Source organism: Ranitomeya imitator, chromosome 1 (genome assembly GCF_032444005.1).
Source record: "Ranitomeya imitator isolate aRanImi1 chromosome 1, aRanImi1.pri, whole genome shotgun sequence".
NCBI classification, from domain to species: domain Eukaryota; kingdom Metazoa; phylum Chordata; class Amphibia; order Anura; family Dendrobatidae; genus Ranitomeya; species Ranitomeya imitator.
In genome coordinates, this window is record NC_091282.1 from 1114492457 (window position 1) to 1114514298 (window position 21842).

Here is a 21842-nt window from a genome sequence, read left to right on the forward strand (position 1 = left end):
ATAGGGATGCCCACCGCACACTTTCTCCGCTGATCACTAAGGCTACTTTCACACTAGCGTTGTGCGCCGCTGCGTCGGCGACGCAACGCACAACGCACGTAAAAACGCTGCAAAACGCACGCAAAAACGCTGCGTTTTGCGATGCATGCGTCGTTTTTTGCCGAAAATCGGACGCAAGAAAAAAGCAACTTGTTGCGTTTTCTTGGTCCGACACTTGCGGCAAAAAAGACGCATGCGTCGCACAACGCAACAAACAAACGCATGCGTCCCCCATGTTAAATATAGGGGCGCATGACGCGTGCGTCGCCGCTGCGTCGTCCGACGCTAACCCGACGCACACTAGCATAACGCTAGTGTGAACGTAGCCTAACAGCGCAGGGAATCTGCAAGAGCCATGGTGTCTCAAGGTCCTGGGCAGATTGATTAAAGCCCTGGAATCACTGTGAGGAACGCAACCACCGGAAAAACCCCGGCCAGAAATATACAGCTGTGCTGCACAAAGCTCAGCAAGCGCCAACTTACATTTACAGTTGGGGGCTAGGAGGAGGCACAACCCATTAACCCTCCGTCACATACAACTGATCTGACATGCGCTTCTCTTTTACTTTCATTTCTCCTTCCTCACCAGATTGTGAGGAAACCCCCTCCCTCCAGGTAGTCTCCTGTCTCTTGAAGGTCTGTGAAACCTGATATCACAGTTGGATTTCAGAGCTTCAGGGGAGAGGATATAGCTGCACAGATCTCTCAGGCTCATTGTATGTGAATACGTCACATTCAGTAAGGTTGGTATTTTATGTTTTTATTCATCACAATAGTTTATTTAGCTTGTTTTATGAATGTATAGCACAAAATGTGAGGATATTTCATAGAAATAAGGGAGATTTTATAAAAGAAAGTGTGGATGAAGAAGTTGGATCATATTATATTGGAAAAGATAAAAATACTAAATGGAACAAGAAGCCATTCCAGAAAAAATGTAGGGAACCTTTAAACATTATTACTCACCTTCCTGCAGTAATAGGAACTGCACGTAATGCAAAAACTGCAGTTGAATGCTGGAACAGTATATTTACAGATGACGTTCTGGACTCTATTGTCACATATACCAACCAATATATAGACATTATAAAGGACAAGTACATCTGCAACAGAACCATCAAGCCCACAGATGAAATAGAACTGCGTGCTTTTTTTGGATTACTGTACCTTGCAGGAGCTTATAGGGCAAATAGACAAGTTTGGAGGAACTTTGGGGTAAAGATGGGGATGGAGTTGAAAAATTTAGCCTTGTTATGTCCATAAACAGATTCAAGATTCTAATTCGTTGCCTTCGGTTTGACGACAGAATTACCCGAACCGAACGCAAAACACATGACTGACTTGCTCCAATTCGTGATATATTTCAAAGATTTGTTGTAAACTGTAAACAAAGTTATTACCCTGGAGAGAATCTCACTATTGACGAAATGCTCCCTGGTTTTCGTGGTAGATGTGCCTTTCGTCAATATATTCCATCAAAGCCAAACAAATATGGAATAAAAATTTATGCCCTTGTTGATGCCAGTAAGACCTACACTTACAACCTGGAAGTTTATGCAGGAAAACAACCAGAAGGTCCTTACTGTGTGAGCAACAAACCCATTGATGTTGTAAAAAGACTGGCTGAACCCTTATTTGGATCGGGTCGCAATATTACAGCTGACAATTGGTTTACAAGTTGTGATCTGATTGATTATCTGAAAATTCAGAAGCTGTCATATGTGGGAACTGTAAGAAAAAACAAAAGGGAATTGCCGCCACAGTTTGTAAGTGTGAAAGAGAGACAACAGTACAGCAGTATGTTTGCATTCCATAATGGAAAGGCTTTAGTTTCCTATGTACCACATGCCAAAAAAATCGTACTTCTTCTATCAACACTTCATGATGATGATGCTGCCATCGATCCTGGGACTGGGGCAGAAAAAAACCCGGAGATAATTACATTTTACAATGCCACCAAAGGGGGTGTGGATACAGCAGATCAGATGTGCTCCACTTTCAACGTCAGCAGAAACATCAAACGCTGGCCAATGGTCATAATTTTTGCTATGTTGAATTTGGGTGGTATAAATTCACAAGTAATTTATCTTGAAAACAAGCTTGAACCACTCCGTAGACGATTGTATCTGAAAAAATTGGCCCATGAACTAGTACTTGGAGAGCTACGTAGGAGAAGCGTGAAAACAATCGGTATCCCCTCTCGCCTTCAAGTTCAGCTCAAAAGGTTCCGCCCAGAAGATGATGGTGAAAAGTCACCATCTGCACCACCTCACAAAAGAAGGAGATGCACCACCTGCCAAACGGAAAGCGGAACCAGAAGGCTTTCAAATTATGAATGTCTCAAATGTCATAAAGCAATTTGCCTGACACATGCAAAAAATGGTGTGTAATTCTTGCTATTTGCTCTGCAAGTGTGACTTTTCTGGGGAAACCTCAGCATCTACTTCTGATTGAATATGTTTTTAATAGTACTTAAGGTACCTTAAAATTAAGTTTGTGTTCAAAAATTTTCTTTGTACATTTTTTTGAGAGAGTCGAACTGGGGACTATTTGGCGGGAGTTTTGAAAAGTTTGTATTTCATAGTTATTAGTTTTATGTTAAGTAAATGTTTTTTTTTGCAACTGATTATGTGTAGTCTCTTTTATTACATCCCTATGAAGGTCACTGATCACTTTTAGAGCACTGAAATTGCAAACATTAGATATTATAGGTATTTTTCCAGCAGGCGCCTGACAGGCACATTGTATGTGAACTCGTTAGTCCGAATATTGTATGTGACGGAGGGTTAATGAGCCTTTTTTTTTTTTTTTTAAAGACATGGCCTAACGTGGTCCGATTTGCAGACCAAACTTGTCAATTCAAATAATTGGGTCCACAAAAAAACCATCAGTATACAGAGCCCATCTGTCTGCTTTCAGTCAATAATTCACTAATAAAAGCTTGGAAAACCTTTTTGCGTGCAAGAAAAATAAATGACACACAGATCGTAAAAATACACTGACCAATAATGGCTGGAAATCAGATACAGAACACTGATGAAAAAAGGTCTATTAATTGCGGACAAAAAATAAATAACCTTGGCTTTATGGTGTATGTGCATACTAGTAGGAGACAAACCTTCTCACTTTGTATGTTCATGTTTAGTTACAATCAATTATTCAATCCCCATTGGAAATTTTGCTTATGAGCTTTATTGGTCAGATTTCTGCTGCTTGTTCTTGTTTTATTACAATATTAATACAAGAGGTTATTCCAAATTCACCACAATATGCCACTTATACGGACTACTGCAGTCTCAGAATTATTCACCCTTTCATGACAAGTCTTTAATGCTTAAGGCTGTGTGCACACGTTGCGGTTTTTTCGCTACAAAAACGCATACATATGCATCCCATCATTTAGAATTCCGCAATTTTTGTGCACATGATGCGTTTTTTTTCCACGAAAAAAACACAGCATGTTCATTCATTTTGCGGGTTTTTCGCGTTTTTCCCGCTATTTAATGCATTGGGAAGCTCCGGAAAAAAACGCACAAACGCATCAAGAACGTGAGAAAAACACAAAAAAAACGCATGCGGATTTCTTGTTAAGAGTTCATGTTCTGGTGCAAACATGATAAATAACCAGACCCCAACTTATTTTCTGCCAGCTTTCCTGGTGAATCTTCACTCACTCATGTGCAATGGCCTCCTCTTCCTAATATTCAAGAGTGCTTCAAAAAGTTAAGATAATTGCTTTGTACAAACAAGGAAAAAAGGATACAAAGAAATATGAAGGCAATGAATGTACCTAGGTATAAAATTAAAGGGACTCTGTCAGCACAGGATGACTGTTTAAACCGAGGACAGGCGCTCGGGGCTTCATGGATCAGCCAAATATCTCTCCTGCTTGGTTTCCATCTATCTGCACCCTTCCCTGGCTATATGAAGCCAGAGCTGTCAATTAAAGAAGAGACTGCGGAGATAAAGGGAAAACTAGCAGGAGGGAAGAAGCATTAAAATGATTGAGTGGTGAGAATGTCAGCACAGATTGTTCAGAGTCTCTTTAAAGGAACACTGGCTACTCTACTTGGATGTCGAAGAATGAGGTTGTCACCAGATCCCTGAGGAAGAAAGTCAAAAACCTTTGACAGTAAAGAAAAAAAAAAGATTTAGTGGTAGCAAGTGCTGAGGTTTCAGTTTGCACAGTAATACTAAACGCTGAAGGTCTCCATATCCCAAGACCTATAATACACCTCTACTGAAGCAAAAGTGCTATAAAAGTCACCTCCAGTATGTGCAAAAGCAAATCAATGTCTGAGAAGTTTTGTGATTCTGTTCTGTGAAGTAATGGACCAAAACTGTAACCTCGAGCCTATGTTTCAGCAGTGTGATTGAAGGATTAAGAATGAGACCTATGCTGAAAAAAAAACAACCTAACTACAAAAATAATGATGGCTACAGTGAAGTATAGTGGTGCCTCGACAACACCTACACTGAACCCTGCTGTGTGTTCAGTGATACCTACAGTGAACCCTGGCACTGTGATGCCTAGAGTTAAGAATTGTGGTTTGCTTGGTAATACCTACAGCGAAGCATGGTCACCCAGTGATAGGTACAGTGGAGCATGGCGGTGGCTCAGCAATACCCACAGTGAATCCTGGCGGTGGCTCAATGCTTTGTTTTCTCCAAGACTGGTATCTTTCAGCATGTGGAGGGCAAAATGCATTTACTCAGGCATCAGGAGATAGATATTAGGAGAAAACTTTATGGCTTTAGTAAGAAAGCTTTAGCTTAGGCATCATTGAATCATCCAAAAGGAGCAATGTTTCCAGGAATACCTCAGAGTTCTGCAAGGCTTGATGTCAGATGAAGTCCTAGAAGATTATGGATTAGCCGTCAGGTGTCTGACTTAAACAGTGAGTGTCTGATATGTCTATAATGCCAAATATTCAGTATAAATGTAATAAATTATACAGCAGACATGGAGAGTGATACTCCCCTGGTGTACCCCAACACCTATAATGAACCTCAGCGATTGTTAGATACATTATACTTATAACACCACAGCCATAGAATAGACCTTAAACACCTCTTATTGCACAGCAAAAGTATGGCGATAGCCACAGCCACAAATGCAGTGAGGACCGCTGTAGACCAATAATAAACTCGCATGTGCTTAATAACACAGGACTGTTCCTTCATCAATTTACAGCAGCTTACATTCGCACAAGGAGTCCTGCAGGACAGAGATCCTGGATTTCCGAATCATCAAACCAATTACCTTTGGTATACGGATAACTGGGCAGAGCCTTGGGATGCTTATACATTACACACCCAGGAGCCCACGGATGTATAGTCTGAATCAATAAATCTCTAGGCCTCCAGTAAGGTGCCGGACGCTATGGAAACTAAAGGAAATATGCACTCTGGCAGGTAGCATGCCCTGCCATTACCAACTCTGGGACCATCACCAGACCACCTGATAGAGAAGCGTGTATCTGAATTATGGCAAAACTGGTGGCAAATGGCATCTTGGCAGCTTCACGCTTGATTTTCCTCAATTCATGGGCAGTTATTTTGCACCTTTTTTGCCCAACACGCTTCTTGCAACCCTGTTGGCTATTTGCCATGAAACGCTTGATTGTTCGGTGATCACGCTTCAAAAGTTTGGCAATTTCAAAACTGCTGCATCCCTCTGCAAGACTTCTCACAATTTTGGACTTTTCAGAACCCGTCAAACCTCTCTTCTGACCCATTTTGCAACAGGAAAGGAAGTTGCCTAATAATTAAGCACACCTTATATAGGGTTTTGATGTAATTAGACAACACCCCTCCTCATTACAGAGATGCACATCACCTGATTTACTTAATTGGTAGTTGGCTCTCAAGCCTGAACAGCTTGGAATAGGACAACGTGTATAAAAAGTATCATGTGATCAAAATACAACTTGCCTAATAATTCTGCACACAGTGTAGATCAAACAGAGCATAGTTGCTCATTTGGCTAAGCCAAGTTAGAAAGACTAAGGGTACCGTCACACAGTGGCACTTTTGTCTCTACGATGGTACGATTCGTGACGTTCCAGCGATATCCATACGATATCGCTGTGTCTGACACGCAGCAGCTATCAGGGATCCTGCTGAGAATCGTACGTCGTAGCAGATCATTTGGAATATTCTTTCGTCGCTGGATCTCCCGCTGTCATCGCTAGATCGGTGTGTGTGACACCGATCTAGCGATGCGTTCGCTTGTGACCAGGGTAAACATCGGGTTACTAAGCGCAGGGCCGCACTTAGTAACCCGATGTTTACCCTGGTTACCAGCGGAAATGTAAAAAACAAACAAACAGTACATACTTACATTCCGGTGTCCGTCAGGTCCCTTGCCGTCTGCTTCCCGCACTCACTGACTGCCGGCCGTAAAGTGAAAGCAGAGCACAGTGGTGACGTCACCACTGTGCTTTCACTTTACGGCCGGCAGTCAGTGAGTGCGGGAAGCAGACGGCAAGGGACAGACACCGGAATGTAAGTATGTAGTTTGTTTGTTTTTTTTTACGCTGGTAACCAGGGTAAACATCGGGTTACTAAGCGCGGCCCTGCGCTTAGTAACCCGATGTTTACCCTGGTTACCCGGGGACCTCGGCATCGTTGGTCGCTGGAGAGCTCTCTGTGTGACAGCTCTCCAGCGACCACACTACGACTTACCAACGATCATGGCCAGGTCGTATCGCTGGTCGTGATCGTTGGTAAATCGTATAGTGTGACGGTACCCTTAAGCAAAGGAATCTGGGTGAATCTCTAACCAGAGTGAAAAGTGAGCCTGGAGGGGTGAGGCACGAGACAGGGCAGAGAGCCAGAGACATGAGACACAAAGCCAGGGGGCATGAAGGTACTATAAGGCTCACAGGCACTATGAGGAACAAGTCCATAGGCACAAGCCAGGGCCGCTCTTGAAGGTGCAAATGACGAGAACACACATTTGAGAGTTATCCATCTGTGAATTCAGTATAGACCTTCACTTTGAGTGGTGCATCTAAATTGTCAGAATAGCCCCATCTGAACGTGCAGTTGGAAGGCAGTCTTCATAGAGTGCAGCAAGAACACCATGTGCCCTCCTAAGGATGGAGTAGTTAGACTGATACTGGTCTGGCAGGATAACAATGTGTAAAGAGTGTTATTCTGCCACAAACTGAGGACAAACATGAGGCCTCGGCATAAGTTAAATTCTGAAGCCCAATCATGAGGCACTGTGCAGCCCTGAAATGGAGAAAACTGAATTCAAACCATGAGGCGTAGTCCCGGCACAAGGCCTAACTTTAGCCCAGAGGACTAAGGCCTATTTTCTATACCTGACACCATACTTCATCACGAGACCCGACGCCCGTGTAAAGCCATCAGACGCTGTATTTGTGTTGACTCAAGGGAATTGGGGGTTCTTGGCCTACCCTTCCTACTGTCAAGAAGTCCAAGGCAGACACCTCTCTGTGTAGCGGTCACTCAGCCAACAGACAGCCAGTGCACCTTCGGCAATTGCGCACTGTTCTTTGTTGTGACGCCGTTTCCCTCCATGGTGGGCTCTCGGCATTACTAGCTTCCCCGATTCTTTTGGTACATGGAGGCGAAGGTTATGAGGAAGGACATGGGGAAGCTACGGGATTGTGTGGAGGCAGCACAGGTAAGTACATTTTGTAAATGTTGTCTCAAAGGGCTGCTCAGAGAGGTGTCAGCCCCAGACTGCTCGGCAGGGAAGGAAAGGCCAGGACTCTGCAATGCCCATGAGTCCGTACAATGACGCACCATAGGATAAGATATCTTCATTCTATGAGCATCTTTCACGCGACTATCCTCTGTGGGGACAGGAAAAACACTTGAAGGTAGAGGGGCCTTGTAACCGCTCTGTGATATTGTCTTGTCAACGGTCAAGGCAGGACAAACGCCTGGGGTGCTGTCCCGATGGACGTACTGGAAAATCTACTTAATAAAGATGGTTAGGAACAATATAAAGGTAACAATTTAAATATGTTGGGGGGCCAAGAGAAACTGTCAGATTCCCTTGAGATACCCAAAAGTACAAGTGCTGTAATACATAACTACTATGGCCATTCTCCGATTGTTACGGCTATGCACATTTGAATATACAGCAGCATACTTAAGAGTCCACAGTGGACTTTTTAATGCTGTGAATGAATAGGGTTAAAGGGAACCTATAATGTGAAAAACCACTATTAAAGGGAAGGTACCGCGTTTGTAGATCATTAATAAATCACTGTAATGTAGCATAACATGCTGCTATAACCAAGTTTTAAATGCATGTGAAACAGATTACGTGTGTAAGGGTACCGTCACACAGTGGCATTTTGATCGCTACAACAGCACAATCCGTGACGCTCCAGCATCGTAACAATATCGCTCCAGCGTCGTAGACTGCTGTCACACTTTGCAATGTACGACGCTGGAGCGATAATTTCATGACGTATGTGCGATGTAGAAGTCGTTGGTTACTATGCGCACATCGTATACAATATCGTGCACACCTTTGTTACACCATGCGATCATGCCGCCACAGCGGGACACTAGACGACGAAAGAAAGTTTCAAACGATCTGCTACGACGTACGATTCTCAGTGGGGTCCCTGATCGCAGGAGCGTGTCAGACACAGCGAGATCGCTGGAACGTCACGGATATATCGCTGGAACGTCACAAATCGTGCCGTCGTAGCGATCAAAATGCCACTGTGTGACGGTACCCTAATATGAGTTTAAATAAGGCACTGGGGGCTGACATCTTGGTTTCACAGCAGTTCACGACACTATCAGTGTCATTTTACGGCACCCCATGGACATAGGAGATAATAGACCGGCGCTGACCCCATCTCTAACATTGTAGCTGCTTTAGCACTGAGCTGGGCACGCATATAATATTTTTCATATAGAAATGTTTGCAAACAGTGCAAACATTGCATTAATACATTTTATTTACCATTTTAAGCTTAATTTCACAAAAAAACAAACTCCAAAAAACTGGTGGCACCTTCCCTTTAAGCTGCAGATATAGAATTAATCTGAAGGTAAATAGAAATTCTGAAACTGTGCAAATGCCACACTGAAGGCCCAGTTACCAGGAGGAAATTAACTTTATGCCTCCTGGCAGCTTTGGGCTTTCTTTCATGTGGGTGCGGCCGAAGCAGCATCAGTCAATGCATAGGTAGTGGTGGCTCTAACCACACTCTGGCATGGACTGATAGCCAGCTCATCAGTGCATCAGTACAGAAAAGGCTGTCAGTCAGTGCCGGGGTCTGGTTATAGATGCTGCTCACTAGGTAATCAGTCACCGAGCCAGCCGCATCTCTATGACTGAAAGCCTGGGGCTGCTGGGAGTAATGGCTTCAGAACGCTGTAAATCTGCAGATTAAACCCATATCTGCAAGTCAACAGAGTTTATTTCACATGACAGCTCTCCTCTAAAATATACTTAGCTGCAGAATTTCTGCTGGTTATTTTAGCACCACTGACATTCCATGCTGTAACCCCACCTTAAAGAAAGTAGTTCCCTCAAACAAACGTAGATTGGGGAGAAGGGCATATTATAGGTGAAAATGATCGGCTTATATTCCCCAAATTATAGGGTCACGTAAGATGTGCAATTTTAAAAAGGATAAGCAGGAACTGCTCATGTTAGGAGATAATGCATAACCAATGGGTGTCATTTTCAGCCACCAAGGCTTTACAGACAACTTTACAGTGGGTAAAACACAAGTACAGATAAACCAAAACTTTATTTAGAACTTCATTGTAACAATTCCGAATTTACAAAAAGAAAACCATAGAAAGAAATAGATTAGGACATGGAAAATGAACAGTGTTCGGACTTTTAAATCCACAAAGGATTCCTTACATAACCAGAACGGACAGGTTTATCCTTAACTGATCCCAAATGGCTGCATCCTAAGACATCACCTATTTTTTATTTAAAAACTTTCAAACGTGGAAGGTATAGTGCAGATTTATCATTTGCTTCAAAATTGGATTGATTGATGATCAGCGTATTTCAGGCAGGATGGGATCCAATACTTTCTGCAAGAACAATAAACCAAAGAATATAAAATGTAAACCTATAGCGTGCCAGCGATGCACTACCCTGACCCAGCCCTGCTAAACAGTGGTTCTCTTCTGGCTATTGGGGCTAGCATACCCCATTAAGGCTTCCAGGCAGACTGCAAATAAGAAAAAAATCTGGAAAACTTCTATAACCCTCTTTCAAGTGATATTTTAGTTTAACAGTTTTTGTCAGTGGCCAATTATTGCATTTGTACTGACTTCCCCCTTCTTCCAAGAATTGCTTTATCGACATAACCATATGTGGGCTGTTTTCTTGTGGACAGGTTGTAGTTATGAATGACACCATATTATTTTCACATATAATACACAATTAGTAATTGTTTTGGGGGAATTTATGGTAAAAATGATCTGGCAACATCATTCTCTAGGACAGTACAATTACAGAGATACCAAACTTTTATAGGTTGTATGAGTTTTTTAAGTGGTAAAAAAAAAAATCTGAAATTTGTTTAAACAAATGGTTTGGTTTGTGTCGCTATTTTCCAAGAAAAGTAAATTATTTTTCTGTCGATGGAGCCCTGTGAGGGGTTAATTGTTGAGTGGCAAGATGATGATGATGTTATTGATATTCATTTTGACTGCCTTTTTATTAGAAAGGCATGGAGGCTGACATTTTTTTGATCAAATCAAACTTTTACTAACGTGCCGATACTAAATATGCTTATGTTTAACCGAGTAAAAGGGGTGTGTGTGAGATACAGGAAGAAGATGCAGCGCTGAGTACACAGGAGATGGAGAACTCACCCGGCTCTTTCAGTGACAATGCGTCTCCTGCCAACTCCTCCGCACCATTTCCTTGTCCATTCAAACTCAGAATCTCATCACATAAATTGTTTTTCAGTTCATCCTTCTCCATCTCAGCCATTAGCTCACTCTGGAAACAAGAAATCAAAATTATAATTGTAACAGTAAAGTCATTTAATTGTCTTAATTTTGAAACGTAACACATTAGTACCTTGGGTAAGGTTAGTTTAAGAGGCAAATCCTCAACTTTCACAAAGTCCTCTTCATCAGATTTCTGACTCAGATTGCCAGAACCAGTTTCCTGCTATGGAAAAAAAAAAAAACCTTCTAAATAAAAAAAAATGAATTTGTCAAGAGGCAAAGATTCGCTTGGCACAGTCTGCACTTGTCACAAAGCTAACAGTCCAGACCAAAACATATCTCTGAAGCTATGCAGGTGGCCATGCGGACAGTTGTAAAAAGGAATAAAGAAATTTCAGGGATCAGTGGAGAAGTATTCGCCCCACAGACAGTTACCAGCAGAAGGCCGGCCTGAAGTTCAGAGACGCCTTGTAATATTTTCTATATTCAGTTTGTGGACTTTATCACACATAAATGATGACTTACGTATTCATTAACTATCACGGGGGAATCTGTTGCTGGGCTGCCAGGTCCTGAGCTTTCTGCGGATGCCAGTGACGTCTTGGTGTCAACATCTACAGGTGACAATATATCGTCCTCTTTACTCAGCAGCAGTGGAGCCACATTTTCTGCTGTGGTGTTTGCTGGTGAACTCTTCTGGTCTTCCTCCGATGTCTGGTCTTCTCCTAGATCAAGATCACAGGACATAAGCGGATACATGCTTAGTCACATTTTAGACAGTTCACATCACGCTTGAGAATTCAGAATCTGCACAGGAAATTCCACAGGCAAATCTGCAACGTGTGCACATAGCCTTAACACTGAACTGGCAGCGTCTTTTGGAAGTACACTGCGATGTAGGCCACAGAATAAGTATATGGGCAGATTAAGTCTTTCAGGTGAGCGAATCCACAAGAGCAGCTTTTAGCCATTTATTTTTTACAGGGTGACAATTTTGACCACCAGTGGTTTTTTTTAAAGCCTTTTGTCAGTAATTTTTGGGGCATCTTTTTCACTGGCATTTTCCTGACATTTTTTTTTTTATTATTCCATTCAACAATTAATAAAACAAAAAGCAGGAACACTGTCAAAATGCTCAAAAAAATGCCCGGTTGTCTTTGGAGACTCCCCTTGACTTTTATAATAAAGTGTCTTCAGGGAATAAGATGTTTAAAGAACGGTCAGTTTTCTTCTGTGAGTTGCTTGGCGTCTTCAAAAACCCGAAGATGCTCAAAAAACTGAACATAGTACAGAAAGTGCTGTACAGAAAGTGTTTTTTGCTTTTTTACATAAAAATGCATATATTCATTCTTTTGACTTTTTTTTTCAGAGCTTTTTCCATTTGTTTTAAGAGCAGAATCTGCCTGAAAAAGACGTGCACCAGTGGTATTCATCACAAAAACATTATTTTTGGTTGCTTACCGTAAAATCTGTTTCTTAGAGCCTCCATTGGGGGACACAGGAACCATGGGTGTATGCTGCTGCCACTAGGAGGCTGACACTATGCAAATAAAAAAGTTAGCTCCTCCTCTGCAGTGTACACCCCACCGACTGGCATTATACTCTTCAGTTAGTGAGAAAGCAGTAGGAGATAAATAACAAGGTTGAAAACCATAACCACAAACTTGAGAACTGTAAACGTGAGAACAGTCATAGAACATAGAAATTGAGAAACATTGGGAGGGAGCCGTGTCCCCCAATGGAGGCTCCAATAAACAGATTTTACGGTAAGCAACCAAAAATCCTGTTTTCTTTATCGCCTCTCATTGGGGGACACAGGAACCATGGGACGTCCCAAAGCAGTCCCTAGGGCGGGAAAAACAGACTTCCACCAGGTCAGAGGACTCACCACTGCCGCCTGCAAGATCCTTCTGCCTAGGCTGGCGTCCGCCGATGCGTAGATATGGACCTTGTAAAATTTACCGAACGTGTGGATGGAAGACCAAGATGCCGCTTTGCAAAGCTGTAGGGCGGAAGCCCTGTGGTGCACCGCCCAGGAGGCGCTGACCGCCCGGGTAGAGTGAGCCTTAATCCCAGGAGGGAGCACTCTGTTCTTGACCCGGTAAGCCTCCAGGATTGCCGTTCTGATCCAGTGAGCAATAGACGCCTTAGAAGCCGGCAGGCCTCTGCGCATGCCATCAGGAATGACGAAAAGAGAATCAGTCTTCCGGAAAGCGGACGTTCTATCCAGGTAGATCCTCACTGTCCTGACGAGGTCCAGCTTATTCAACGATCGCTCCAAAGGACAAATCAGAGCTGGACAAAAGGAAGGTAGAACGATGTCCTCGTTGAGGTGGAAGGTGGAAACCACCTTAGGAAGGAAGGCGGAGGCCTGAGGACCACCTTGTCCTGGTGGATGACCAAAAACGGAGGACGGCAAGACAGGGCCGTCAACTCGCAAACGCGGCGGACAGAAGAGATGGCTACAAGAAAGGCCACCTTCCAAGATAGGACTGACAGGGGAATCTCCCTGAGGGGCTCAAAAAGGGGGAAACCCTCAGAACGTCCAGTACCAGGTTTAAATCCCAAGAGTCCACAGGGGCCCTGTACGGAGGGACAGCGTGGGCTACTACTTGAAGGAAGGTCTTAACCTGTGGCCGAGAAGCTAAAGTCTTCTGAAAAAAAGGATGCAAAGCGCAGAGACCTGGCCCTTCAGGGAGTTAAGAGCCAGGCCCGAATCCAGTCCTGCCTGAGGGAAGGCCAAAAAGGAAGGCAGGGAATAGGACATAGAGGAAACACGGTTGGACTTGCACCAACGGAAGTAAGCCTTCCAGGTACGATAGTAGATCCTGGAAGACGAAGGCTTCCGAGCCTGGATGATGGTGTGATTCACCCGGTCCAAAAGGCCGGAACGCTCTTAGAACTGCGGTCTCAACAGACACGCCGTTAAAGTGAGCGACCGAAAATTCGGGTGGCAGATCGGACCCTGAGACAGAAGATTGACGAGCTCCGAGAGCCAAGCTCTTCTGGGCCAATCCGGGGCGATCAGAATGACCGGCACCCCTTCCACTTTGATCCTTTTCAACAGTTTGGGAAGTAATGGAAGGGGTGGGAACAGGTAGGGCAGCACGAACTGTGACCAAGGAATGGCCAGAGCGTCGACACCCACTGCAAGAGGATCGCGAGACCTGGAGACGAACTGCGGAACCTTCCTGTTCATTCTGGACGCCGTGAGATCTACGTCCGTATTCCCCCATCGAAGACAAATCTGATGGAAGACCTCCGAATGCAAGGACCGTTCCCCTGCCGCGAGGCCCTCGCGGCTGAGGAAGTCGGCGGCCCAATTGTCCGCACCGGGGATATGCACCGCGGATATCACCGGAACCGTTGCCTCTGCCCAAAAGGAGGATCTTGGATAACTCGGCAAGGGCCAAGGAGCTCCGAGTCCCCCCTGATGGTTGACGTATGCCACAGCCATGGTGTTGTCCGTCTGAATCAGGATTGGAAGGCCCCTGAGGATCCTTTCCCAGTGGCGGAGAGACAGAAAGATGGCCCGAATCTCGAGGACATTGTTCTATAGAGTTGACTCCTGCGCCGACCAACGACCCTGAACCGTCAGGTGGCAAAAAACTGCACCCCAGCCGAGCAGGCTGGCGTCCGTCGTCACCACTTGCCAGGGAACTGGAAGGAAGGACCTGCCCTGGGAGAGGAGAGGTGACGTCAGCCACCAGTTAAGAGACCGTTTGACCCAAGAAGAGAGTCGGATCGGACGATCCAGGGAGGAGACACACCTGTCCCACCGAGACAGAATGGCTTGCAGAAGGGGTCGCGAATGAAATGGGCGAAGGGAATCGCTTGAAAGGTTGCTACCATCCTCCCCAGAACCTTCATAGCCGATAGGAGGGAGGGAGGCCGAGGACCCTGGAGCAAGCGTATGTCCCGACAAAGAGAGGGCCTCTTGTCTTTGGGAAGGAAGACTTTGGTCTGACGAGTGTCGAAGAGCATGCCCAGAAAGATGATGCGCTGAGAAGGGATAAGGCAGGACTTCTTCCGGTTGACCAGCCACCCGAAACGGGCTAGGGTGTCGAGAACGATGGACAGACTTTCGAGAGCCTGAGAAGGGGACAGAGCCTTGATGAGGATGTCGCGAGGTATGGAAACAGAACCAGGCCTCTGACTCAAGATGGCCATCATCGCCGCCATGATCTTCGTGAACACCCTTGGAGCGGTTCCGAGACCAAACGGCAGGGCGACGAACTGAAAATGATCTCGTTGCACTGCAAAGCGCAGGAAAAGGAGATGTCCAGGAAACATGGGGACATGGAGGTAGGCGTCCTGGATATCTATTGAGCATAGAAATTCCTGAGCCTCCATGGAAGCAATTACTGAACGAAGGGATTCCATCCTGAAGTGTCTCAGGCGAACTCTCCTGTTCAGCAATTTGAGGTCCAGAATGGGGCGAACCTTGCCGTCTTTTTTCGGTACCACAAAAAGGTTCGAGTAGAAACCCGTGAACCGTTTTTTTTCTGGGCCGGGAATGGTTACCCCGGATTTGAGCAGAGAAGCGATGGCTGCGAAGAAGCCCGGAACTAGAGCGGGATCTCTTGGAGGACGGGATTGGAAGAAACGATCCCGGGGTCGGGAAGCGAACTCTATCTTGTATCCCGAGGATACAACTTCCCTGACCCAAGCGTCCTCTACTGCGGAAATCCAGACGTCCCTGAAAAGGAGAAGACGGCCGCCCAATCTGGGAGTTGGGCTGGAGTCTTGCCAAGAGTCATGCGGAGGTGGATCTTCCAGTCCTGGGCCTGGAGGATCTACTCTGGGAGTAGCGAGGACGCCAGGACGGAGTGGGCCTAAAGGCCACCGCATTCTTCTCTTGACGTGCCTGTGGCCTCTGTTGCTGCTGGGAAAAGGAGCTTGACGCAGCGAAGCGACGAAAAGGCCGAAAAGAGCGAAACTGCCGTCTAGGAGGAGGGCGACGAGGCTTAGCCTGGGGGAGAAGAGAACTTGTACCCCCGGTGGCGTCCTTAATGATTTGGTCCAGCTGGGAACCAAAGAGACGAGAGCCCTGGAAGGGCAGACTAGTGAGGGAATTTTGGAAGACAAGTCCGCCTGCCAGGCCTTGAGCCAAACGGTCCAGCGGATGGCAACGGCATTGCTGGAAGCCTGAGCCGCACAACACGCGACACCCAGGGAGGCGGAGACCAGGTATTCACCAGCGTGGGAAATCTGGTTGGCAAGTTCCGCTAATTGCGCAGGAGGCGCCCTGTCCAGGATACCTCGCCGTAGATCCTTGGCCCATTTTGAGATGGATTTTGAGGCCCAAGTGGAAGCAAAGGCTGGACATAGAGCCGCTGAAGCCGCTTCCAAGGCAGATTTCGCGAAGGATTCTATAACTCTATCGTTAGAATCCTTCAGAGATGCTCCGCCGGACAGTGGAAGCACCGTGTTTGTGAACACCCTGGAAACCGGGGGATCCACCGAGACCGTCCAATTGGTGGTAGGTTCTGGAGAAAAAGGATACAAAACACCAAGGCGTTTTCCACTCTGAAAACGACTGGTCGGGTTCGCTCTTTCTCTAACATAGTAACATAGTTAGTAAGGCCGAAAAAAGACATTTGTCCATCCAGTTCAGCCTATATTCCATCATAATAAATACCCAGATCTACGTCCTTCTACAGAACCTAATAATTGTATGATACAATATTGTTCTGCTCCAGGAAGACATCCAGGCCTCTCTTGAACCCCTCGACTGAGTTCGCCATCACCACCTCCTCAGGCAAGCAATTCCAGATTCTCACTGCCCTAACAGTAAAGAATCCTCTTCTGTGTTGGTGGAAAAACCTTCTCTCCTCCAGACGCAAAGAATGCCCCCTTGTGCCCGTCACCTTCCTTGGTATAAACAGATCCTCAGCGAGATATTTGTATTGTCCCCTTATATACTTATACATGGTTATTAGATCGCCCCTCAGTCGTCTTTTTTCTAGACTAAATAATCCTAATTTCGCTAATCTATCTGGGTATTGTAGTTCTCCCATCCCCTTTATTAATTTTGTTGCCCTCCTTTGTACTCTCTCTAGTTCCATTATATCCTTCCTGAGCACCGGTGCCCAAAACTGGACACAGTACTCCATGTGCGGTCTAACTAGGGATTTGTACAGAGGCAGTATAATGCTCTCATCATGTGTATCCAGACCTCTTTTAATGCACCCCATGATCCTGTTTGCCTTGGCAGCTGCTGCCTGGCACTGGCTGCTCCAGGTAAGTTTATCATTAACTAGGATCCCCAAGTCCTTCTCCCTGTCAGGATGAGGAGCAAAAAACTTGGAAGGTGGTTTAGCCCGTCTAAACGAAACCGCCTGATCTGCGGGTTCAGTAGAGGGATCATTGATGCCACAGGTTTGGTTTATAGCTCCAATGATTCTGAACCATATCCCTCATGGTGGCGATTTGGTTAGAATCCAGCTCCGAAATATCATCCGAGGGCGCATCAGAGAACGCCTCGCCTGACTCAGGGGAGGAGGATGCCTACCGCAGAGGAGGACCGTGTGGCGAGATGGAGCGAGAAGAGGACTTAGACCGACGTTCCTGTCTGGACCTTTTGTGGCTTATCAAGAAGGGCTCGGACGGAGGCTCCTGTGACCCGCGGGCTACTGCGGGGGTCTGCAGAGGTAATCGATCCAGCACGGACACCAAAATTTGAGACACCCGTGTTAGATCGGCCACCGATTGTGACAGAGAGGAGGCCCAGTCTGGGATGGGGGTATCACTCGACGGTGGGAATAATTGTGTTGCTGCAGGCCTGACAGAGCGGAGATCTGAAGAAATGCCAGAGGGTTAGGGGACAGCGGAGCAGAGGGGGGTGTCAGTCTGCAGTGCAGATACTCACGGCAGATGAGAAAACGGATACCAGGTAGAGGAAGCTGTCCAGCTGCGGTGGATCTCCGGAGAGAAGACGAGCCCCTGCTGCAATTCACGCATATGGTGACCGCTGGAAGGGCGGGCAGGATTTGCGCTCAGGAAGGTGCGGAGCGCGATGAGTTAAAATCCAGATGCCGAGCAGCGGCGTAGAGGAAGGGGAGGAGTCAGCTGAGATGGCGCCGGACAGATTGTCGGGCGGGAGAAAGCCCGCCCGATTAAAACGGAAGTGGGCGGAGCGCGGCACCGGAGGTAGGCCCCGGGAAACGCCGGAGCCTAAATTATAAGCCGGAAGTAATCAGCGGTGCGGGCGCAGCCCGGCTAAGAGGCGCGGCAGCCGCCGCATAGAAAGGGGAGCGCTGCCGCCGGAGCCGGAAGCAGGCCCCGGAAAAGCCGGGGCCTAGATTAGAAGCCGGCGGCCGCTGGAGGTAACCAGCGGAGCGGGCGCTGCCTGGCTAAGAGGCACGGCAGCCGCCACATAGAAAGGGGAGCGCTGCCGCCGGGGTCTATATTAGAAGGCGGCGGCCGCTGGAGAGAACGGCGGGCCGCAAGCAAGCTCCTAAAAGGTACGCCCCCCCCAGGTAGCCGCGCCGCAGGGTGAAAGGATGCGGCCGCAGACAAAGCAGTGTGACTGCCTGTAAAAGTGCATCTGCCGAGGGGAAGCTGCCGGTCATCAGGGCAAACGATAGGACTGTTCTGCCAGAAAAAGTGCCCGCAGTAATAGAAGTGCGGCCGCATAAATAGCAGCGCGGCTGCCTGTAAGGCGCCACACCGCACAGTAAAGATGCAGCCGCAGGAAAGGAAGGAATCCGCTGCCTGTAAGGCGCCGTGGGAGAGCTGATAGGGGGAAAAAATACTCACCTAAAATCCCACGCCGTCCGGTACTAACCTTAAAGCGTGGAAAGTATTAGACATCCGTGGATCAGGAGATGGACGTCCTCGTCTCCTCCGACCGACAGGCTCTGGAAGGCGAGTGGGTGGGGGACGGAGCCAGGACCGGACTTCTGAGCACGCTTGTGTGCTAGGCTCTTGGTCCTGGAGAGGGATCTATGAGGATACGGGGTGGCAGTACACGCCGTACTCATAGTCCGCATTGTGGGAGTACAGGTGTGACTGCTCATCCTGTATCCCTCCGGAAACCTGAAAAGAAACGACGCACATTGAGGTAGATAAGGGTCTAATGAAAGACCCGTGTCCACCTCCTACTGACACTAAGCTAAACTGAAGAGTATAATGCCAGTCGGTGGGGTGTACACTGCAGAGGAGGAGCTAACTTTTTTATTTGCATAGTGTCAGCCTCCTAGTGGCAGCAGCATACACCCATGGTTCCTGTGTCCCCCAATGAGAGGCGATAAAGAAATGTATTTTTGTGCTGGATCATTTGAATGGAGTACAACACACCAAAGTACACCGGCCCAAAACTGGATATTAACTGGGAAACAGAAACCTGTGAAACCCATAAAGGCAACAGGTTTCTGCTAATAACCAAGAAAAATTATCTTTCACAATTGGTGCAGAATCCAACCAGAGGAGCAGCACTTTTAGACCTAATACTATCTAATAGACCTGACAGAATAACAAATCTGCAGGTGGTTGGGCATTTAGGAAATAGCGACCACAATATTGTGCAGTTTCACCTGTCTTTCACTAGGGGGACTTGTCAGGGAGTCACAAAAACATTGAACTTTAGGAAGGCAAAGTTTGAACAGCTTAGAGATGCCCTTAATCTGGTAGACTGGGACAATATCCTCAGAAATGAGAATACAGATAATAAATGGGAAATGTTTAAGAACATCCTAAATAGGCAGTGAAAGTGGTTTATACCTTGTGGGAATAAAAGGACTAGAAATAGGAAAAACCCAATGTGGCTAAACAAAGAAGTAAGACAGGCAATTAACAGTAAAAAGAAAGCATTTGCACTACTAAAGCAGGATGGCACCATTGAAGCTCTAAAAAACTATAGGGAGAAAAATACTTTATCTAAAAAACTAATTAAAGCTGCCAAAAAGGAAACAGAGAAGCACATTGCTAAGGAGAGTAAAACTAATCCCAAACTGTTCTTCAACTATATCAATAGTAAAAGAATAAAAACTGAAAATGTAGGCCCCTTAAAAAATAGTGAGGAAAGAATGGTTGTAGATGACGAGGAAAAAGCTAACATATTAAACACCTTCTTCTCCACGGTATTCACGGTGGAAAATGAAATGCTAGGTGAAATCCCAAGAAACAATGAAAACCCTATATTAAGGGTCACCAATCTAACCCAAGAAGAGGTGCGAAACCGGCTAAATAAGATTAAAATAGATAAATCTCCGGGTCCGGATGGCATACACCCACGAGTACTAAGAGAACTAAGTAATGTAATAGATAAACCATTATTTCTTATTTTTAGGGACTCTATAGCGACAGGGTCTGTTCCGCAGGACTGGCGCATAGCAAATGTGGTGCCAATATTCAAAAAGGGCTCTAAAAGTGAACCTGGAAATTATAGGCCAGTAAGTCTAACCTCTATTGTTGGTAAAATATTTGAAGGGTTTCTGAGGGATGTTATTCTGGATTATCTCAATGAGAATAACTGTTTAACTCCATATCAGCATGGGTTTATGAGAAATCGCTCCTGTCAAACCAATCTAATCAGTTTTTATGAAGAGGTAAGCTATAGGCTAGACCACGGTGAGTCATTGGACGTGGTATATCTCGATTTTTCCAAAGCGTTTGATACCGTGCCGCACAAGAGGTTGGTACACAAAATGAGAATGCTTGGTCTGGGGGAAAATGTGTGTAAATGGGTTAGTAACTGGCTTAGTGATAGAAAGCAGAGGGTGGTTATAAATGGTATAGTCTCTAACTGGGTCGCTGTGACCAGTGGGGTACCGCAGGGGTCAGTATTGGGACCTGTTCTCTTCAACATATTCATTAATGATCTGGTAGAAGGTTTACACAGTAAAATATCGATATTTGCAGATGATACAAAACTATGTAAAGCAGTTAATACAAGAGAAGATAGTATTCTGCTACAGATGGATCTGGATAAGTTGGAAACTTGGGCTGAAAGGTGGCAGATGAGGTTTAACAATGATAAATGTAAGGTTATACACATGGGAAGAGGGAATCAATATCACCATTACACACTGAACGGGAAACCACTGGGTAAATCTGACAGGGAGAAGGACTTGGGGATCCTAGTTAATGATAAACTTACCTGGAGCAGCCAGTGCCAGGCAGCAGCTGCCAAGGCAAACAGGATCATGGGGTGCATTAAAAGAGGTCTGGATACACATGATGAGAGCATTATACTGCCTCTGTACAAATCCCTAGTTAGACCGCACATGGAGTACTGTGTCCAGTTTTGGGCACCGGTGCTCAGGAAGGATATAATGGAACTAGAGAGAGTACAAAGGAGGGCAACAAAATTAATAAAGGGGATGGGAGAACTACAATACCCAGATAGATTAGCGAAATTAGGATTATTTAGTCTAGAAAAAAGACGACTGAGGGGCGATCTAATAACCATGTATAAGTATATAAGGGGACAATACAAATATCTCGCTGAGGATCTGTTTATACCAAGGAAGGTGACGGGCACAAGGGGGCATTCTTTGCGTCTGGAGGAGAGAAGGTTTTTCCACCAACATAGAAGAGGATTCTTTACTGTTAGGGCAGTGAGAATCTGGAATTGCTTGCCTGAGGAGGTGGTGATGGCGAACTCAGTCGAGGGGTTCAAGAGAGGCCTGGATGTCTTCCTGGAGCAGAACAATATTGTATCATACAATTATTAGGTTCTGTAGAAGGACGTAGATCTGGGTATTTATTATGATGGAATATAGGCTGAACTGGATGGACAAATGTCTTTTTTCGGCCTTACTAACTATGTTACTATGTTACTATGTAAAAGATGTCAGAAGGGCAATTTTTTGGCCTCTATCAGTTAAATAACGCCTATGGATACGTTTGTCATTTGTGCAGTTTGTGAAAAA

At 45.7% G+C, this 21842-nt stretch overlaps 1 protein-coding gene across 3 annotated transcripts in view; it reads right to left on the reverse strand.

The window, feature by feature from the left end:
* Positions 1–9778: 9778 nt before the first annotated feature.
* PCM1 (pericentriolar material 1) overlaps positions 9779–21842 on the reverse strand; it is a 228267-nt gene continuing 216203 nt past the window's right edge. For 2 of the 3 annotated variants that reach the window (XM_069744379.1, XM_069744380.1), the window contains exons 34-37: positions 11491–11690; positions 11096–11188; positions 10885–11014; positions 9779–10095 (exon numbers count right to left, since the gene is read on the reverse strand). In XM_069744379.1, the coding sequence (XP_069600480.1) occupies positions 10070–10095; positions 10885–11014; positions 11096–11188; positions 11491–11690 (449 nt within the window). In that variant the 3' untranslated portion in view covers positions 9779–10069. The remainder of the gene's footprint in view (positions 10096–10884; positions 11015–11095; positions 11189–11490; positions 11691–21842) is intronic. The other variant, XM_069744381.1, reaches the window with a different exon arrangement.